General features: G+C 36.5%; 1 protein-coding gene across 3 annotated transcripts in view; it reads left to right on the forward strand.

Moving 5' to 3' along the window:
• Positions 1–19623, forward strand: part of LOC127506131 (matrix metalloproteinase-16-like) — a 67515-nt gene that overhangs the window by 41060 nt on the left and 6832 nt on the right. For all 3 annotated transcript variants that reach the window (XM_051882270.1, XM_051882271.1, XM_051882272.1), the window contains 3 exons: positions 3646–3807; positions 6141–6358; positions 16185–16323. In XM_051882270.1, coding sequence (XP_051738230.1) covers positions 3646–3807; positions 6141–6358; positions 16185–16323 — 519 coding nt within the window. The remainder of the gene's footprint in view (positions 1–3645; positions 3808–6140; positions 6359–16184; positions 16324–19623) is intronic.

Here is a 19623-nt window from a genome sequence, read left to right on the forward strand (position 1 = left end):
CACCCCCTTTGTGGCCGATATGTGTGGACTCTGAGGAAGACCGTGAGGGCTTAGGGCTCAATTTGGGACAGAGCCTTGCTATGTGGTTGCTGGATGGATGGATAGATCCCTGCCTTAAAGTGACAGTTCACACAAAAATTACATTCTATTATTATTTACTCACCCTCGTGTCATTAAAAACCCGTAGGACTTTGTCTCTTCTGTGGAACACAGTTTCGTTTATAGGGTATTTGTTTGTTTTGATTCACTGAAAAAGAACTGGCTCATAAGAATCATTTTGAGTCATTTGTTTGTTCATATGTGAATCAAACTACAATGATTGCACTGGTTTCTGATTCATTAAAATAAACAGGCTCATAAGAGTTATTCAGTCACAAATCAAACTACACTGGCCGTGATGTGTGCTTTTGATTCACAAATTGACTCATAAGAGTCATTTGTTCAGGAATTAAATTACACTGGTCTTGCTCTATGTTTTTGATTCATCAAAGATTTCCCCCCTATTTTTCTGTGGAGTGAGCATATGAACTACATTTTTATATTTTATGAAAAAATATAACTGGTTGCTGTTCTGAGAACTGGCTCATAAGAATCATTTATCAATTTTCATTCACAAAAAAATGCTAACGAGAGTCATTTGTTCGTTCTAATTCACACGCGAAAAGAGTAATGCTCATAACAGTAGTTCGTTTGTTAATCAAACTACAGTGTTCACACTGTTTTTGAGTCACTAAAACGACTCATAAGAGTTGGCTCATAAGAGTCATTTACTCACGAATCAAATTACACTGTGCTGTGTATTTTTGATTCTTAAATTAACTCTAAGTATCTAAGTATACCGGTTTTGTGCTATGATTTTAATACATTTCTCTATCCTGGATTTATCCTTTATCCCTGAGAGCATAAATAAACTAAATTTGTATATTTTATGAAAAATTATTATGTTTAACTTTAATAGTCATGTTTTGCCAGTTTTGGGGTGGCCCAGGAGTTGATTAACAGTTGCCATGAGGTTGTTAGCATGTTGCTATGTTGTTGCTGGGTGGTTACACTCTTCCTTAAAGGGATAGTTCACCCAAAAATGAAAATTCTGTCATCATTTACTCACCCTCATGTAGGACAGATTCATTTCTGAGTGAACTATCCCTTTATTTCAAAAGAGCTCATCCAAGTCAGATTTCTCCTTAAAAGTCTAAGATTTGCCATTCACGTCTATAGCATAAACAGTGAAGGATGATTGATGCAACGAAGTTCTGAAAAACTGATCGCTCTAATTTCAGACAGTTCAGTTACAGTGCGGCCCACTTTCTATCATACAACAAAGTCTCTCTCTTGATTACATTCTTGCACTCCCGCCATCCTGTTAATCATAAATTCTTAATAACGATTCTGTGTTGTGTACATACAGTTTGTTTCCTTCTAAAATCCTACCAAACTAAAATTTTTCTCTGATAACAGAACTGTAACTGGTCTCATGTGTTTTGTTCGCTCAGTAGCATTTGGTCAATTGTGTATTTTGGAATGTTTCGCAGCCATCGGCTTTGATGCCGCAGAATTCTCCGGGGCAACGTTCCGTGCGCTGAAATAGACCGAAATATCCAGGCATGCAAAATGCATCATTTGATCTGCGTCTCCTGCGCCGAGCAGTTTAAATAAAACACAAGTTGACTGAATAAAAATGTGTCATATTCATTTGTGTCAGCAGATAAAAGATAGCGAGATGGAGTGCGTCACAACTGAAGGAGAAGAGAAAGGATAGACAGCTGTCTGTAGCTGCTGATGTGGCCGTCATGGGTGTGCTGTTCTCTGCGGTCCTCGTTTTCCATCGCATAACGTCTGCCTTACTTTGGTGTTTGGACTGTTTTCTGGCCTGTGGCGTAAGATCCTGCTTCCAAACCATCACGGGGCGAGCAGGGTGGAGTTTTCCATTTGTGCACAGAGGGAAGATGCTCAGTGTGGATGTTTGATGTGAGGGTGTGTAGTGACAGCATTCATACTGTAATGAATCCCAGCAGTAGCTGTGGTTTCTCTGGATGAGTTACTCTGGAGTGGAAACAGAGATGGATAACAATTACGCACACAAACAACCACACGCACAGATTCAGAAAGCAGCTTTGATTTTGACATATCATTATGCGTTCTGACACATACAGACTTTGCTGTGAATTTAGTGGCATTTTTTTTGTTTTAGATCATATACGAAGTTCTGTCATAAAACTCTAGATGGCACAGTCTGATTCTGCTTGCAATCATCATTCTCTATAGGGCACAGCTGATTGGTTACTGCTTTATCAGTAGCCAATGAGCTCGCTGATCAACCTTCAAATACTTGGTCAGCGTTTGCTGTAGCAGTTTGCAGCGCACTTTCAGAAACCCTCCACCTTCCCCAGCTCCACCTGAATCGATCTGCTACGGATAGTTAATGTATGCTATTGTATAGCAGCAGCATGTCTTATTTGCGACACTGAGAACCAACTCATGAGAAACATTTGGTCATTTTGAATCCCCAAAAAACCTGCTTACAAGGGCATTTGTTCATTTTGATCAGAGGTGTAAAGAGTACCTGAAAACTATACTTGAGTAAAAGTACAGCGAAAATGACTCCATTACAAGTTACAAGTCAACAGTTACAATACAACTTGAGTAAAAGTCTTAGAGTATCTGATTTTAACAGTACTTAAGTATTTTAATTGTACTGAATGTAGGCTCAAAAATGCACTAGTCCTCGACACCTAAGAGACGTGCCAGTGAAAATAAGAAACAATTGTTTATTAATGTAAAGTAGCCTTTTTTGACAGGTTTGGGTGAAAGGCAAAGGAAAACGCACAAGATAGAGTATCTTCAGTGCCCTTAGATGGCAATATTGCTTCTTGACAGCAGAAACAAACTGCTGCAGAAAAAGTTAGGTGCCATGCAAAATGTAATTTGTAATTGCATTACTCATCACAAATGTATTGGAGTAAAAAGTACATTTACTTGTTCAAAAATGAAGTCAAGTAGAGGGTAAAAGTTATCTTTGATACTCAGTACAACTACAAAGTAGCCAAAAAGATACTTAAGTACAGTAACTAATTACATTTACTCAAATACTTTACACCTCTGATTTTGATTCACTAAAAAAGAAATGACTCATAAGAGTTGGGAATTGGACTACAATGGTCACACTCACTAAAAAAAAGCCAGCTTGTAAGAGTCATTTGTTTGTTTTGATACAGTAAAAAGAATCCACTCATAAGAATTATTTGTTCGTTTTGATTCACTAACTTCAGTCAGACTACAATGGTCGCACTATACGTTTCACTAAAATTAACCAACTCAGAGACGTTTGTTCACAAATCAAACTGAACCATTTGTGCTGTGTGTTTTTGATTCCCTCAAATGAATCGAGCCATTTGTTTATATACCATCTTGATATCTTGCTCTATGTTTTTGATTTACTACAACAAACTGTCTCATAAGAGTCACTGATTCAGGAATCAGACTTCATTGATGTTTTTGATTGACTAAAAACACCAGCAACTCTAAGAAGTGACATCAGAGCATTTTAATGGCGTCTTAACCAAGATGTGGTACTTTTATCTGAAAGTTATTCCATCAATTTTACAGTAATTTGAATGGTTTTATGTGTGTGTTTTATGTGTATAGGGAACGACCTCTTCCTGGTGGCGGTACATGAGCTGGGTCATGCGTTAGGCCTGGAGCACTCCAACGATCCCACTGCCATCATGGCCCCTTTCTACCAGTACATGGACACAGAGAACTTCAGACTGCCACACGACGATCTGCAGGGCATCCAGAAAATCTACGGTAACATTCACACAGAACACACTAAATAAACCTGTGTGTGGCTCAAATCAGAACTTCTTAGAAACCACATAGCAACACTCTGGCAGCCATTCACACTTTCCTCATAAAATGTAAAAATCAAGTGCCTTATTCTTGTTCGTGAGATGTTCAGATCCTCTTTCCTGAATCCCATCCAACATCCAAATCAAATCCAATCAAACCACAATGTCGCACTGTTGATTCACTAAAATGGTCCGGCTCATGAGAGTCATTTGAGTCACAAATCAAACCACACTGGACACATTGTCGCTGCATTCGAAATCACGTACTGAGTAGGTAGGTACTACGTTTGAATTTGAATTTACTTTGCGGCAGTTAAAAAGTACACTCTATATAGTATGAATACGGGTAGTATGAATGAAATTCGGACGTACTATATCCACCATGTTGTTTTTGTCACGTGACCTACCAGAGTCAGTCACAGCCATTCATAAATCCTCTCCTGTGGCCTCATAAAGTGTACATCGAATGTGCACTTCAGAATCTCGCCAGAAGTTGTAGGTCATTTTTGCCTGCTGTATTTAGACATACTACACGTATTTAGACATGCTACTCTTTTGACGTACTGTTTTTCGCCTACTATACAGTAGGGAAATATTCGATTTTGGATGCAGGTTTTATCCTCTTTTCCTGTGTAGAGCATAAATGAACCACATTTTTGTTGTTAGCATGTTGCTATGTGGTATGGTGGGTTGCATGTAGCCTTAAAGGGACAGTTCACCCCAAAAATGAAAATTCTGTAATCATTTACTTATCCTCATGTCATTCCAAACCAGTAGGACACACTTTCCTCATAAAATGTAAAATCTAGTGCCTTATTTTTCCCTCTGTTCCTCCACACCAATCCAGAATAACATGTCAGTGAGATGTTCAGATACTCTTTCATGGATCCCATCCAACATCCATCCCTTCGGTCTTCCTCTTTCCTCCTCCCGACACAGGAAGAGACCGCGGAGGGTGGAGATACTCGTACTTCTTATGTATCACGCACACATTCCCAACTACATTCTCTCAATATCCATCACTCTCACCAGAGCAGATCTCTCGCTCTATATCTGTCTGTTTCTTTCACCCTGTGTTATGTAACGTGAAGGGCTGTAATCCTCGCTCTATTTCAGGAGATTTGATATCAGATAGTCACTCCTCTCTGTGGTCCTGTGGGCCGCTCACATCTCCAGAGGGGTAATCCTGTCAGGCTGCCCTCATACTTAAAATCATTCATTATTTTCTCCATTTAATCACCTATCCTTTCATTCTCACAGAGGATTTCTTGACCTCTCGATCTGTCAGCTCGTAGCGTTCTGTTGGCTCTTCCAAAAATCTGACGTCTTAGTTCATTGTGCTAACAGCTTGAACTCTTCCGCGCGGGTCAGCCGTCTGCTGTGATAATGAGTCCACAGATAATCGAGGTGTATGCTGGACTATAATTGATGCGAGAGCACATTATTATACCAACACTCCAGATGAATATTATAAAACCAATTATTCGGTCTGCTAGATTATCTAGCTTATTTTACCTTTATTTTTAAAATAATGCATACATTAAAAAGAAATATATATTCAATAATAAATGTTATATATTATACAATGCATGATAAATATGTGAACAAATATATACACAAATAAAAACATTTTAATTTATTAAATATTTTATTTATATTAAATATACAGTATAAATAAATAGAATTTAAATGTAAAATATAATCTAAAATAAAATATATAATCTAAAAAAATATTAAAATATAAATAATATATAAATTAATTATATTTGTAATAAAATATTTTTAAATAATATTATTTTTCAAGTAATTATTTATTATTATTCATTTAAAAAATCATTTATTGAATCATACATTTATTAATTTAGCCCTATTTAATTAATTTATTATTTTTTATTTAATTTATATATTTATCAAATATTTTTTTTATGTCTTTATAAAAGTGACAACAGAAATATGATAAATATACATATAGCAGTGTTCAGTAAGTCAATAATATTTGTTCACATGGCATTTAGCCTCTAAAACTTTTATAAAACAGCATCATGCTAAAACACATCATTCAATAAATCATTAAATGTATTATTCTTAATAATTCCGGCAAGTAATATAGTATGTTAGCTTAACTGTAGGCTCTTATAGTTTAGAGTCTAAATACTTCTTATGAGACCAAATTTTGCCATTTATAAGGAGGTTTTTTTGGCTACAAACACCCTTAATTGTGAAAAAAATCACTAGAAACTAGAAAACATTTGGTGTTTGATAACCCTCATCTCTCTCTCTCTCTCTCTTCAGGACCTCCAGATAAACTTCCTCAGCCCACGAGACCTCTACCAACGGTCCCACCCGCCCGCTCACATCCTCCCGCAGATCCACGCAAAAACGACAGGCAGACACGGCCTCCGCGAATACCAACCGGCGACAAACCAATGCACCCGAACGCTAAGCCAGACATCTGTGACGGCGGCTTCAACACACTTGCCATCCTCAGGAGGGAGATGTTCGTGTTTAAGGTAAGCTAACGAAAGAGACGTACAATATCTTTCTGAAACGCACAAAACAACATACAAACAGATTCTTAATTACTATGTGAATTGAGCTCATTTCAAGCTCCTGGTCTCATAACTGCCACTTTAACGCTGTGTTTAGAGCGCTGGCAGCCTCAGCTGACAAACACACACGTGGCGGCCGCAGGAAACGTTTCAGCCAACGTTCCTCCTCCTGTGTGTGGGTGTTTTCTCTTTGTTCTCTTGAGCTTGTGCTGAAGGAAAGTGACCTATTAGTCAGAGCCAATGAGCTTTTCTTTGCTCGCTGAACCTGAGAGCTGCCTTCAATGAATCCTTAAACCTCTAGTGTGAGAGTTGAGTGTATCAGAAGAGCTGAGCGTTAGCAATCACTGTGTGGATGACAGGGTGTGGATTATGAGGCTCTGACCCTACTAATGAAAGCTTGAACCTCACCAAGTGGAAAAAAGATAAAGGGAGGCTCATGGAAAGCAGATCAACTAAACTGTTTAGGTCTACATACAATGGAGGGAACAGCATTTTCCAATAACGTCTTGTAATTACATATCATAATCACATGTTAATCAGAGTACAAAAGTAACTATAGCAACAGAAGGCTACTTGAGTGTTTTTCTTCAAGATCAGTATTGAAGTACACAGTCAAAACATTTGTATTAATAACATTTGTAAATATATAATATATGAGCTCATGTTCTCATTAGGTTTTCAGAAAATCCATGACTGCCAAAGTCTACAAACTGAAATCAGTACAAAGATTTACATATCGCAAGTGCATCAATAAGGGAAAAAGTTACAAATCGATGTCCACTAACTGCCAAAAGAGGCTTGCGGGATATTAAACAACAGATTGAAGGGTTAGTTCACCCAAAAATGAAAATTCTGTCATTAATTACTCACCCTCATGTCGTTCCACACCCGTAAGACCAAATTAAGATATTTTTGATAAAATCCGATGACTCAGTGAGGCCTCCATTGACAGCAAGATAATTAACACTTTCAGATGCCCAGAAAGCTACTAAAGTCATATTTAAAACAGTTCATGTGACTACAGTGGTTCAACCTTAATGTTATGAAGTGACAAGAATACTTTTTGTGTGCCAAAAAACCCCCCAAAATAATGACTTTATTCAACAATATCTAGTGATGGGTGATTTCAAAACACTGCTTCATTAAGCTTCGAAGCTTTACGAATCTTTTGTTTTGAATCAGTGGTTCGGAGCGTGTATCAAACTGCCAAAGTCATGTGATTTCAGTAAACGAGGCTTCATTACGTCATAAGTGTTTCGAAATTTCAATGGTTCACCACTGGGGGGCGTGACTTTGGTAGTTTGTTACACGCTCCGAACCACTGATTCGAAACAAAAGATTCGTAAAGCTTCGAAGCTTCATGAAGCAGTGTTTTGAAATTCGCCCATCACTAGATATTGTTGAAGAAAGTCGTTATTTTTGTCACTTCATAACATTAAGGTTGAACCACTGTAGTCACATGAAATGTTTTAAATACATCTTTAATACCTTTCTGGGCATCTGAAAGTGTTAATTATCTTGCTATCAATGGAGGCCTCACTGAACCATCGGATTTTATCAAAAATATCTTAATTTGTGTTCTGAAGATGAACGAAGGTCTTACGGGTGTGGAACGACATGAGGGTGAGTAAGAATTTTCATTTTTGGGTGAACTAACCCTTTAACAATGGAAACTCCTTTAAAAAAGATTCTCTCTGAAAGTATAGTATGGATGGCACACATCTTGAGGAGATGCATATGAATAGAGACTGTGTTGTAACTCTCTGATCTCCGTGTGTGTCTCTGAAGGCCACAGCAAAGACTTACTGTGCTTTCGCTTAACACACAGCGAGTGTTTTTGTGTATATTTTTCTCTGTTTAAAAATAGATGGAATTCATTTGTCAGACTTTACAGAAAGTATCTTTTTTTCTGAATAGCCAAACTCTTGCTGACGTGTAGATTTATTCCACTTGAAGAGGGTTTTTGTTGGGCTCTAATCTTGTCACTTGGTCTCCACTCCCAGTTTCACAGCAGACGCCTCTGGGAAAACAAAATCTATCATGAAGGCTGTTACATTTCCTCACTTACTCACTCAGTCGCTCACTCTCTCGCACACTGTAAACTGGAGTAGTCTATCATCGCGGCTAGACAATAACACAAACATATTTCTGTGCAGTAAAACGCTCAAAGTCTGCCATCCAAGCTCTGAGGTGAAGCCTATCCACAGTAATATCTGTGTCAGCTTCCTCATGTTGGCGGCACATAGTTGTGGACCTGATTGGCTGAAGGATGAGGAGTTCGACAATTCAACTGTAGACAACAGAATTACACTGACAGATCCATAATCATCAGGAAAAGTTTGATACGAGGTCAGTCATCTAACCACTTGAAAATAAGGTCAATATAATAATTTAATTAATAATATTACATGTAATTCATACAAAGTTCTGTCATGAAACTCTAGATGGCACAGGCTAATAGGTCCTTAACTCAATCTGCTTGCAATCACATCATTCTCTATAGGGCACAGTTGATTGGTTCCTGCTATATCAGTAGCCAATGAGCTACCCTCCACCTTCCCCAGCTCCACCTGTATAGATCGGCTACGGATAATTCATGTATGTTATTATACAGCAGAAGCAATTATTTGAATTAAATGAAAATTATATATATTAAATAATAAATATTATATAATGCATGATATATGAATAAATAAACATAAATATTTAATATATTTATAATAAATGCACAGTATAAATATAATATGTAATAAGCTTTTGTTTTAATCTTAAAAATAAGCTTTTTTAAATGTCAAAATGAAAGTCTGTAGTTTAGTCTGTACACTAAATAATGCAATAAAAATAATACATTAAATAATAAATATTATATATTATGCATGATAAATATATTAATACATAAAATATGTATTTTGATTTATTTATAATATACTACATAAATGTAATATTTAATAAGCTTTTATTTATTAGTCTTAAAAATAAGCTTTTTTAAATGTCAAAATGAAAGTCTGTACACTAAATAATGCAATAAAAATAATATACATTAAATAATAAATATTATATATTATGCATGATAAATATATTAATACATAAAATATGTATTTTTACTTATTTATTTATAATAAATATATACTACATAAATGTAATATTTAATAAGATTTTATTTATTAATCTTAAAAATAAGCTTTTTTAAAAGTTAAAGTGAAAGTCTATACATTAAAGTCTATAAAATAATGCAATAAAAATATATAAAATAATGGAAAATATGTAATGCATGATAAATATGAATAAATATAAAGTATATAAAATATTTTATTTATAATAAATATACAATATATATATATATTATATAAAGCTTTTAAAAAAATGCCAAAATAAAATAAACCCTGTATATATATATACAATTTCTGCCAATGTAAATAAAAGCACACTTTGTTCTCTATCATTTCTCCAGTAATATATACCGCTCTCTGTAAGTATGTGTGTTTGTGTAGGAGAGAGTGTCTCACTCAACTGACTGCCTGTCTCCTGAGTGCTGGTGTTTGATGCAGTTTAAGTCTGTGCCCGGTGATAGATCTCTTCCGTCCAGTTCTGTGAGGAGAGTTTCACAGTCCGGTGAGGGATCTGTAGACTGTGAAACAGTGAGAGGCAGAGAGATAGAGGCCGATCTCCCAGCAGCAAGCTCTCAACCTGCCCAGCACCACACTGCTTGTGGTGCTTTCATCTTTCCGATGCATCTCTCCATCCCTCCATCTTCCTGCACGCATCCCCGTGTTCAGTGTTGGCTGGCTGTTACAGTGTGCATCATTTGAACAGGCTAAACCTCACTCTCACATGAGCGCTCTGCGTGGAATCCGTATTCACATCCTAATGTTGAAAACTTATGGTTTCGTCCTGAAAAATAAGACAAATTCAAATATTTCCCCTCCACAATATATGAATTAATCGATATATAGCTGTAGGGCCAGGAAATATGAGAAATGTAAAAATTCTGCTTCCAAAAATTCTGGTTCCTTAATCATTCCATTAACAATTAACAACCCTTTGAATCAGAAATTACATTGATTTAAGTCTGATTTAAGTTAATCTGAAAATAAAAAAATCTGTCATTATTTTTTATATACTATATACCCTATATACTGTAAGGAAGCTTAAGATTACTATAAGAACACTAGACTAAACTATTCTGATATGACAAGAAGTTCTGAGTCTCATAATTGAACAACGTGTGCTTCAATTTCTCTTATCCTACTGCCGCTTCCCTGTACTACAACATTATATTTAACATTTCACTCCTCCATGTTACTCAGCTAAATTCAAGATATTTTAAATTGAAGACAGTCCAACTTGTACCAGATAATGATCTCTCTGAGAGTGACTGTTCCTAAAAAATGAGGTACGGAGGGTCACATAAGGCACTCTCTCTTACAGAATAAAGGAGAATACATTTTTGGTCCGTGACCCATTTTTCAAGTTCCAAAATTCATGCAACCCCACATTTTAAGCCTACATTTTATGATCTCACAGATGCAATACAACAATATACACAAGTTTTACTATCATTTCTGCTGTTATAGGTTATCTTGATGCAAATAAACAAATACAATTATCTTAAAATTAAATGAATAAGAACGGTTGAAAACCTCTGGAAATATAACTTTTATAACAAGATTGACAATTCCTATTTTTTTTTTTTTTTTTTATGTAACATTGCAGTATTTATTAGGCCTATAAATGATTTATCTGTACACATTATTATTATAATTTTTTTTAAAGGGGACCTATTATGCCCCTTTTCACAAGATGTAATATAAGTCTCTGATGTCCCCAGAATGTGTCTGTGAAGTTTCAGCTCAAAATACCCCATAGATATTATAGCTTTTTTTTTCAAATTTGCCCCTATTTCGGTGTGAGCAAAGACACACCGTTTTTGTGCGTGTCCCTTTAAATGCAAATAAGCTGCTGCTTCCAGTCACTTTCCAGAAGAGGGCAGAGCTTTAACAGCTCGCGCTTCGGTTGCTCAACAACAACAAAGCTCACGCAGCCAAAATGAGGATTGTCAGTAACGGTGTTCAGCCTTACATTGTTCAAACCGGAGTCGGACACTGATGGAGAGACTCACGGAAGAAGTTACAACTTTTAGAATGAAACTGGACGTTTCTGAATGGTTAGTGGATAAATTTATGCAGTTGCTGTGGAGTTGATTCAACTCATCGACTAGCATGTGCCGTCATGTTAATCTTTTGTGCAAATCCAGACCCTCATTTGTGAAGCAGTCTGGTGTAAAATGACGGCATGGCAACAACACTCTACTACAACAACTCTTCCTCTTCTCTAAAGCAGCCCAACATGGCTTCACCCTCTATGTTGTCTGTTCTCAGGAGCAGGGTTTATGTAAATTTTGGGGTTTGTGATGTCACCAACCCGGGAAGAAGCTCGTTTTAGTCCCTACCAGCCGTTTGTTGTAGTCCTTAAAAAGCGATTTCTGTAAAAGAAAATATCTCCCTTTGCATTGAACTTTGAGCGTCGTAACTTTGCAGATGTTGTTTATGCTCAAACAGCAACATTACACACTAACTAAAAAAACTGAAATTCATGTGCACTCGTAATCTTCAATGAAAATAACTTCCCCTCCCTGTTGCAGCGACATCTCTTCTTTGATGACGTCTTTACTGGCGTGAGGGCGGGACAATCTGTCACTCACATGAGATTGACCAATAGCAAACCACAACCATCCAATCAGTTCCCATGGACAAAAGCAAGTCCCACCCTACATTTTTTCTTGTTCGAGAAGCCATTTCAGCCGTTCATATATACGTCACAATAGGGAAGGAAAGACTATCGCAACTTTCATTTCATGCTGACATTAAACATTTGTGTTTGTGACGGAGTCTATTTTAACACTGAAGCTATGCAACGTGTCCCGTGGCCTGTCATTTATCACTCATTCAGGCTGTATAGAGCTGGATTCAGACACAACAGCATGTCTTTTCTCATAGCCAAACACTAATGAAACGCAGATGAATGTGTTGCCTCCAGGGACCACACGTTTACTGGTTGTGCATATGTCACTGTTGTCTGTGTGGGCCTCCCTGTGATTACACAGTGCCAGTCAAATTTGTTTGTCTTTGGTTTTCTGATAGAAGAGGAGGATGAGAAAAAGTAGGAGCTTATACAGAAGCGAAGAAAAAGGTGACTTGTTGCCACAGTGCTGGAGTGTTGTCTTTGTGTTCATTTGCAGTTGCTAATGTGTTCTGAGTGGATATTAGTATGTGATTGCTAGGTGGCTGCTTACTGGACCAATTCACATTTGAGCTGTCATTCAAGTCTGTAGCACAAACAGTATGTGACAAGTTACACACCAAAGTTTCATTTGGGTTTGTCCAAATCACTAACCCGAACTACGAGCCATAGCATTAGAGATATTGAATTAGTAAACACCAAAACGCCTGTGATTTATCAGTTTAATAAGATTTCAGTTACAGTATTTTCTCCAAGGAGACAGAATACTACTTTCACTACCAAAAGACTCCTGCTGACTGCTGTGGGCGGACGGGAGAATGGCAGTTTTGATTGTGTCTGTGTAGTCATGTATGGTGTCAGATAATGGAAAAGGAAGAGAAGAACTGATTACACATTTATTGTATATTTTTTTTTATTTCAATGAAATGAATGTACTACATTTTAGTTCGATAATGTTTTTTATTTAATATTTTGTATTTTTAGGGGATTTTATGGTACTAAATTATATTTACGCTGTAGTTATAATCCATTTATTCAGTTTTTGAGCATAGACCTGTAACTTAAACTGTCATAAATTTTGAATGCTTTAGAGCACAGACTTAATTTTGATCTTTTTTCAAAGATGAAACTTATTTGAAATTGGAAAAAGTTAACAAAAAAGTTACAGAATTTTACATTTTATTATGAAAAATGTACAAAAATACTATTTTCAATTTCTATATGAAATATATATTTTCAAAAACGTTTTACTCTAAAACTGAAAGAAAATCAAAGCCATAAATCTAAACAAGTTATGTTCTAAATTTGAGCTTGATATCTCAAAAATTAGCTTTCAGTAAGACTTTTGTTTGGGCGCAGTACCAAAAGTTTTCACTAGATGAAATTCATCTCCCATTCATTTCCAAATGCAATTATTTTTGACCGCGAGGAGCACAAGCGTGACCGTTTTTTTTTTTCAGGACCATTTAACCTTTTTGAATCATGCCCATGATTTTTTGTGTGTGTGTTCACACAGCAAGTGCCAAAACCTTTACCAAGTTTCGTACCATTCAGATGAAATAAAAAATTCTAAAAAGACAAAACGTACAATTTTTCGGTCAAAAATGACCGAAGAGCATCAGAGGGTTAAAAAGTACAATATACAGATATACATCCACCACAAATCATGCATTTCCAGCACAACATCATTTCCATCACATCCCAAATGATGTATTGTGTTTAATACCATTAAAGGATTAGTTCACTTTCATATTCGTATTCTTCAAAAAGTTTACGCTGTATGTCCTACGCCTTCCCTATTCAACTTACGGAACGAACACAGCCCCAGTTACATTTTTTCCGTAAGTAGAATAGGGAAGGTGTAGCACATACAGCGTAAGCATTTTGAAGAATACGAAAGTACGGTTTTGGCGGAAGCACTTGGAAGGCGATCATTTGTTTATATAAAGCATATACTGGTTGTATTTTTTTCAAAAATGACCAATCGTTTCGCTAGATAAGACCCTTATTCCTCGTCTGGTATCGTTTAAAGCCCTTTGAAGCTGCACTGAAACTGTAATTTTGACCTTCAACCGTTTGGAGGCCATTGAAGTCCACTATAAGGAGAATAATCCTGGAATGTTTTCATCAAAAACCTTAATTTCTTTTCGACTGAAGAAAGAAAGACATGGACATCTTGGATGACATGGGGGTGAGTAAATTATCAGGAAAATTTTATATGAAAGTGAACTAATCCTTTAAATGATGAAAATGATACATAAATCAATTTTAGAATAAAATGGCCGTATTTTCGTCTTGCTTTGGTTGGATCAGTATCATAGCAAGCACTGCATGCATCCTAAATACACACTATTAAATAATATTTTTACACTTTTGCATAGCTTGATAAAATCACAGCTTGATTGGAAACGACAAATAAAAATATTTAATAACCACGCGTACAATCCTTTGGTCAGTGTGGAAATGACAATTCTAGGATTATTGTACAGTAGTATGAGGATGTTCATTTTAGTTAAGCTGAAATAAAGTAAAATATAAATAACTTCAACTAAAAAAAAAAAAAAAAAGAGAAATGTGTTGGCAACTAGCTGAAATAAAATTGTCAAAAATCTAAACTAAAATTAAAAACTAAAAATATAAATAAAAATAAATGCTAATTTAAAATATTAACGAATACTAGAATAGTATATAAATATAATACTACAATAACACTAGTTGGTACAAGATTTTTTTGTCAGAGGGAACAGGTGGAATTAATGTGGTGCAAAATCTGAAGAATGACGTCTCTGTAATGGAGTACAAAATAATGTCAGCGAGGAACAGGCGGGATTTACAGGCTGAAGAAGTGTCGTCTGAGTGCCTTACTGCAGGACAAAATGAAAGAGGTACTGATATACTGATGGTCAAATTACATGCTTCAATTTGCTACAAAAGATTAGTCAGGAGAAGCAAATCTGTGCTTGAAGAATAATGGAGTTGTCATTCTCGAACCATTATGTCATACTCAAGCTTGCTGTTAAATTGTATTCTGAGAGATACAGAGATACAGTGAAGTATCGCAGAACTTCTCATATAAAAAGATGCGGTTCTATAGATGCTATAGGAGTGATGTTGGTCAATACCATGTTCCAGCTGTGCTACACTACGCTAAATAATTCTGTTCAACAGAAGAAAAAAATAGAGCTTTGGAACGAATAGAGATGAAAAGCTTGGCAGAAAAAAAAAAAAAAAAAAAAAAATATATATATATATATATATATATATATATAATTTTAATTATTATAAAAATAAAAAAGTCATACAGGTTTGGAACGAATAGAGATAAAGCTTGGCAGAAAATGCGACTCGTTTATCCAGTTTATGAGGCGACAGGCTTGATTTCCCATCATCCTCTGTGGCAGCAAAAGAATGATAAAACACACAGATAAACATCAATTACACACCTAATGTGCATCCTTTGCTCTTTACTAGCACTAAAAAGCCTCCTGCGTCTGTCTGGAACTGTGAAAGAAAGAAAGAAATATGAAATTGCCCACAGTGTCTATTGACTTGAACGCACATCCCGTCATAATTTTGATTTCTGGACTCATAAGTAGGAACTTCCCAGGAGGCAACGATTGTTACAGCCACCACAGAGTGATGACGGAGATACTGTCTGTTTTGCCACCAATGTTTAAACAAGCTTTGGAGACATCAAAGCAGTGACATCAAAGCTGTAGATGTGTGACGGGGGATTTTCCAAAGCTGGAAGTGAGAGCAGCTGTGGCCGCACACAGTAGGTGAAGGGCAGGATGCCACAAATACAACTATTCCATGATGCCTGTTTGGGTTTGATTTAATAAAATATACATTTTTGGCCTAAAAAGAATGACAGAATAGCTGTTGTTTACAAGACAAAGCCTCTTAGAAAACCTCTAAAGCCTTGTATCGACCACTCTGTGCTCCAAAAAGACAACATGCAAAGCCTTATGGGAGCTGTAAGACCTGAAACGTGCCTAATGTTTCTTTATGTATTTTTTCTCTTTTCAATCATCTTCTCTCTATGAAGGACCACTGGTTTTGGAGGGTCAGAGATAACGCTGTGATGCCCGGTTACCCCATGCTCATCAATGTCTTCTGGAGAGGTCTGCCACCCAAGATTGACGCCGTCTATGAGAACAGCAAGGGCAAATTTGTGTTCTTCAAAGGTAAGATTTCTACACATTAGATCAACCTCTCTCAGCGGGGTTTGTTTACAAGCGTAAGAGGCGAGTTGAGTTCAGAGATAGTGAGAGAACAGTGTGAAGATGAGACTTAACCTCGTTTCTACAGAGAGGTCAACTGCTGTAGGGCTCTCACTGGTTTATCTACACCGATTTTCTGACTTGCTGGAAAGGGCAGTTTGCCTCTAAATATAACAACATTAGGAGTTCATCTAGTGAATACAGGAGAATGCATGTGCGTGAGAGCGACTCTCACAAAACCTGTCAAGAGCATGGGTCTTATTTTACCCAAAATTAAAAAGGAAAGACACATGTATTTTCTATTTTTTGTATTTCATATTTTGCTTATAGAAAATTAAGCTTATTTTTTTAGGATTAAGATTTCGGAGTGTCTATTTACACCAAGTGTAAATAACCCACCTTGTTGGCAGAGGCTATTTACACTAGCTCCGCCCACCATTGTCTGATTGGGCCAGACAAAATGACAAAGAATCCCAATGAAAACAGAATCAGTGGTGTGGAGAGTAAGGCGGGTAGCGTTCTCTCAAAGAAAATATTTAAAAAGTGGGAATAAAGCGTTTAACGGGTAGGGTTAGGAGTAGGTCTAAGGGATGATTTAGGGACTGAGACAAGTAATGTCCCAATAAGGCAGCATCCATTTAAGGTTTTTACTAAATATAATCACATATATTATTATTATTGGATACTGTTTTCTAATAGGCCTATACTACAGTCCACGAAAGTGCAAATAGTATTATTTGCTTATTACAAATAGCCATCACCTTAAAGGGTTAGTTCACCCAAAAATGAAAATTCTGTCATTAATTACTCACCCTCATGTCGTTCTACACCCATAAGACCTTCATTCATCTTCAGAACACAAATTAAGATATTTTTGACAAAATCCGATGGCTCAGTGAGGCCTCCATTGACAGCAAGATAATTAACACTTTAAATGCCCAGAAAGCTACTAAAGACATATTTAAAACAGTTCATGTGACTACAGTGGATCAACCTTAATGTTATGAAGTGACGAGAATACTTTTTGTGTGCCAAAAAAACAAAATAACGACTTTATTCAACAATATCTAGTGATGGGCGATTTCAAAACACTGCTTCATGAAGCTTTGAAGCTTAACGAATCTTTTGTTTCGAATCAGTGGTTCGGAGTGTGTATCAAACTGCCAAAGTCACGCCCCCCATTGGTGAACCACTGAAATTTCAAAACACTTATGACGCAACGAAGCCTTGTTTACTGAAATCACGTGACTTTGGCAGTGTTGCCAACTGCTTTCAATTAAAAGTAGCTAAAACTGGTAGCTAAATGACATCATAATGGCAAATCCACTGATCTACAGTAGTCAACATTTGAAGTGGATTAAAAAAGTTAATCAAAGTTGTCCTAAGAAGAAGGTTTTAGGACAACTTTGATGAAAGGTTTTGATCCAGTTCAAATGTTGGCTACTGTATATAAATATGAATATAGATCAGTGGGCAAAATAAGAATCTAGATAAGGTTTGTCCAAGAAGTTGCTAGATTTGTCCTTAAACTTGTAAATTAATAATGCCTTAATAAAAAAAATACTCGTATTACAGTATTCTTTTTTAAAAACAGTGTGCTTTAATGAACTATTTCACAAGCAAACGAAACTAGGCTTCATTTTCTCAAGTTGAATCAAAAGGGAATATTTGTATTGTCCGTAAAACAATATAAAAATTAACTTTTGAGTCCACTTTTGACTTTTTTTTTTATTATTTATATTTAGTTGTATCTGTAACGCTAACCTATGGCACTATTAGGCTTTGCAATCACATTATATGCATTACTGAAGAAAACAATACAGATCTCAATGTAATCATGTAGAAAATATAAGGCCTGAATATACAGAGCTGTATTATTCCCATAGGGAGGGAAAATGTGTGTGTGTTTGTGTACGTGTGTGTGTGAGAGAGAGAGAGAGAGTTGAAAATAGCTAAAGAGGAAAAGAAGAGGCTGGGCCAAATGAGATAATGACAAATACACACACACCTACACAAACACAGCAGTTTTCCACACGCTTTTGTTCCTCGACAACTAGACAAATGGTCTCCCGTGTTCAGAGAGCTTAATGAACCTTTTTAGCCCACCATGCCTGTCATTTTAATTATTTATTTGCCTGTACACCTCACATCTCCAATATCAGATCAGAGAGCAAGGGAAAAGAGAGGGATGGATTGAATTATGGATGGATGGAGCATTTACCAGTTGTTTCTGTGTTTTGCTGTGTGATTGTGCAAGCTTTCTGCATCAAATTTGTCACAGATATTTCTCCTAAAATTGTAAGAAATAAAGTCAGAATTACATTTAGATTTTTTACTATGAGGCAGAAATGAGCTTCAATAGTTTTCTCCTTAAATTCTTTTACTTAAGGATATAGAGCTGCTTTCAAACTACAAGAATTAAAACTGTTAAATTTAAATAATATACATAATATAGATAAACATTATAATAAGAAGATATTATGTATTATAATAAAATGGCTGCATATGAATATGAATCCGATAATATGGTTTTGATGAGAAATGTTTGAATTCACATTGAGGTCGATTATAAAGTCATCACGCTTGTGTATTACCTTCCCATGGGGTAGTACATACACAGTGTGTGTGGTCCATGTGGAAGCAAATAAACATTTTTTCACACTCATTGCCGGCAGAAAGCAGCACACAGTGAGAATCTTTTACACTGACCTCTCAGCTCTTAAGTAGGTCAGAAAGTATGGCCAAATCTGGAAGTTTAAATGTGTTGCTCTGGATAACATTGACCTCAAGCCAACATTTACAATAAAACCATCCTGTAATTTCACTTTCACAAACATACTCACACAATCACTGGCAAAACACAGACACAAATAAACAAACACACATACTAGAGCTCTCTTGCACTCATCGGCCCTGTCGGACGGCGCTGCTTGGCACAGAGAGACGCTGACCCCGCTGAGAGGGTCATGAGAAAGACCCAGGTGACGTGACAGGCATTTCCTCTTCCAGAGGAAAAATGACGAACCTGTCCTCCTCTGACCCCCTCGGACTCCAAACAAACCATGACAGCCCTTAACCCCGTCTACTGCCGACATGCATCACAGACGGTTTCCTGAGCTCAGAGGGTCAGCGCTGCACCCCTGTTCACCTCCCTCCTCTATTACCGACACTAAAGCACACTGACATTTTAAAGTGAAGGCATTAACATGTCAGGACTGAGTAACAGTGGCAGACGCACGGTCAAAGGCCCGGTCACGGTAATTA

This window comes from Ctenopharyngodon idella, chromosome 23 (genome assembly GCF_019924925.1).
Source record: "Ctenopharyngodon idella isolate HZGC_01 chromosome 23, HZGC01, whole genome shotgun sequence".
In the NCBI taxonomy this organism is placed as follows: Eukaryota; Metazoa; Chordata; class Actinopteri; order Cypriniformes; family Xenocyprididae; genus Ctenopharyngodon; species Ctenopharyngodon idella.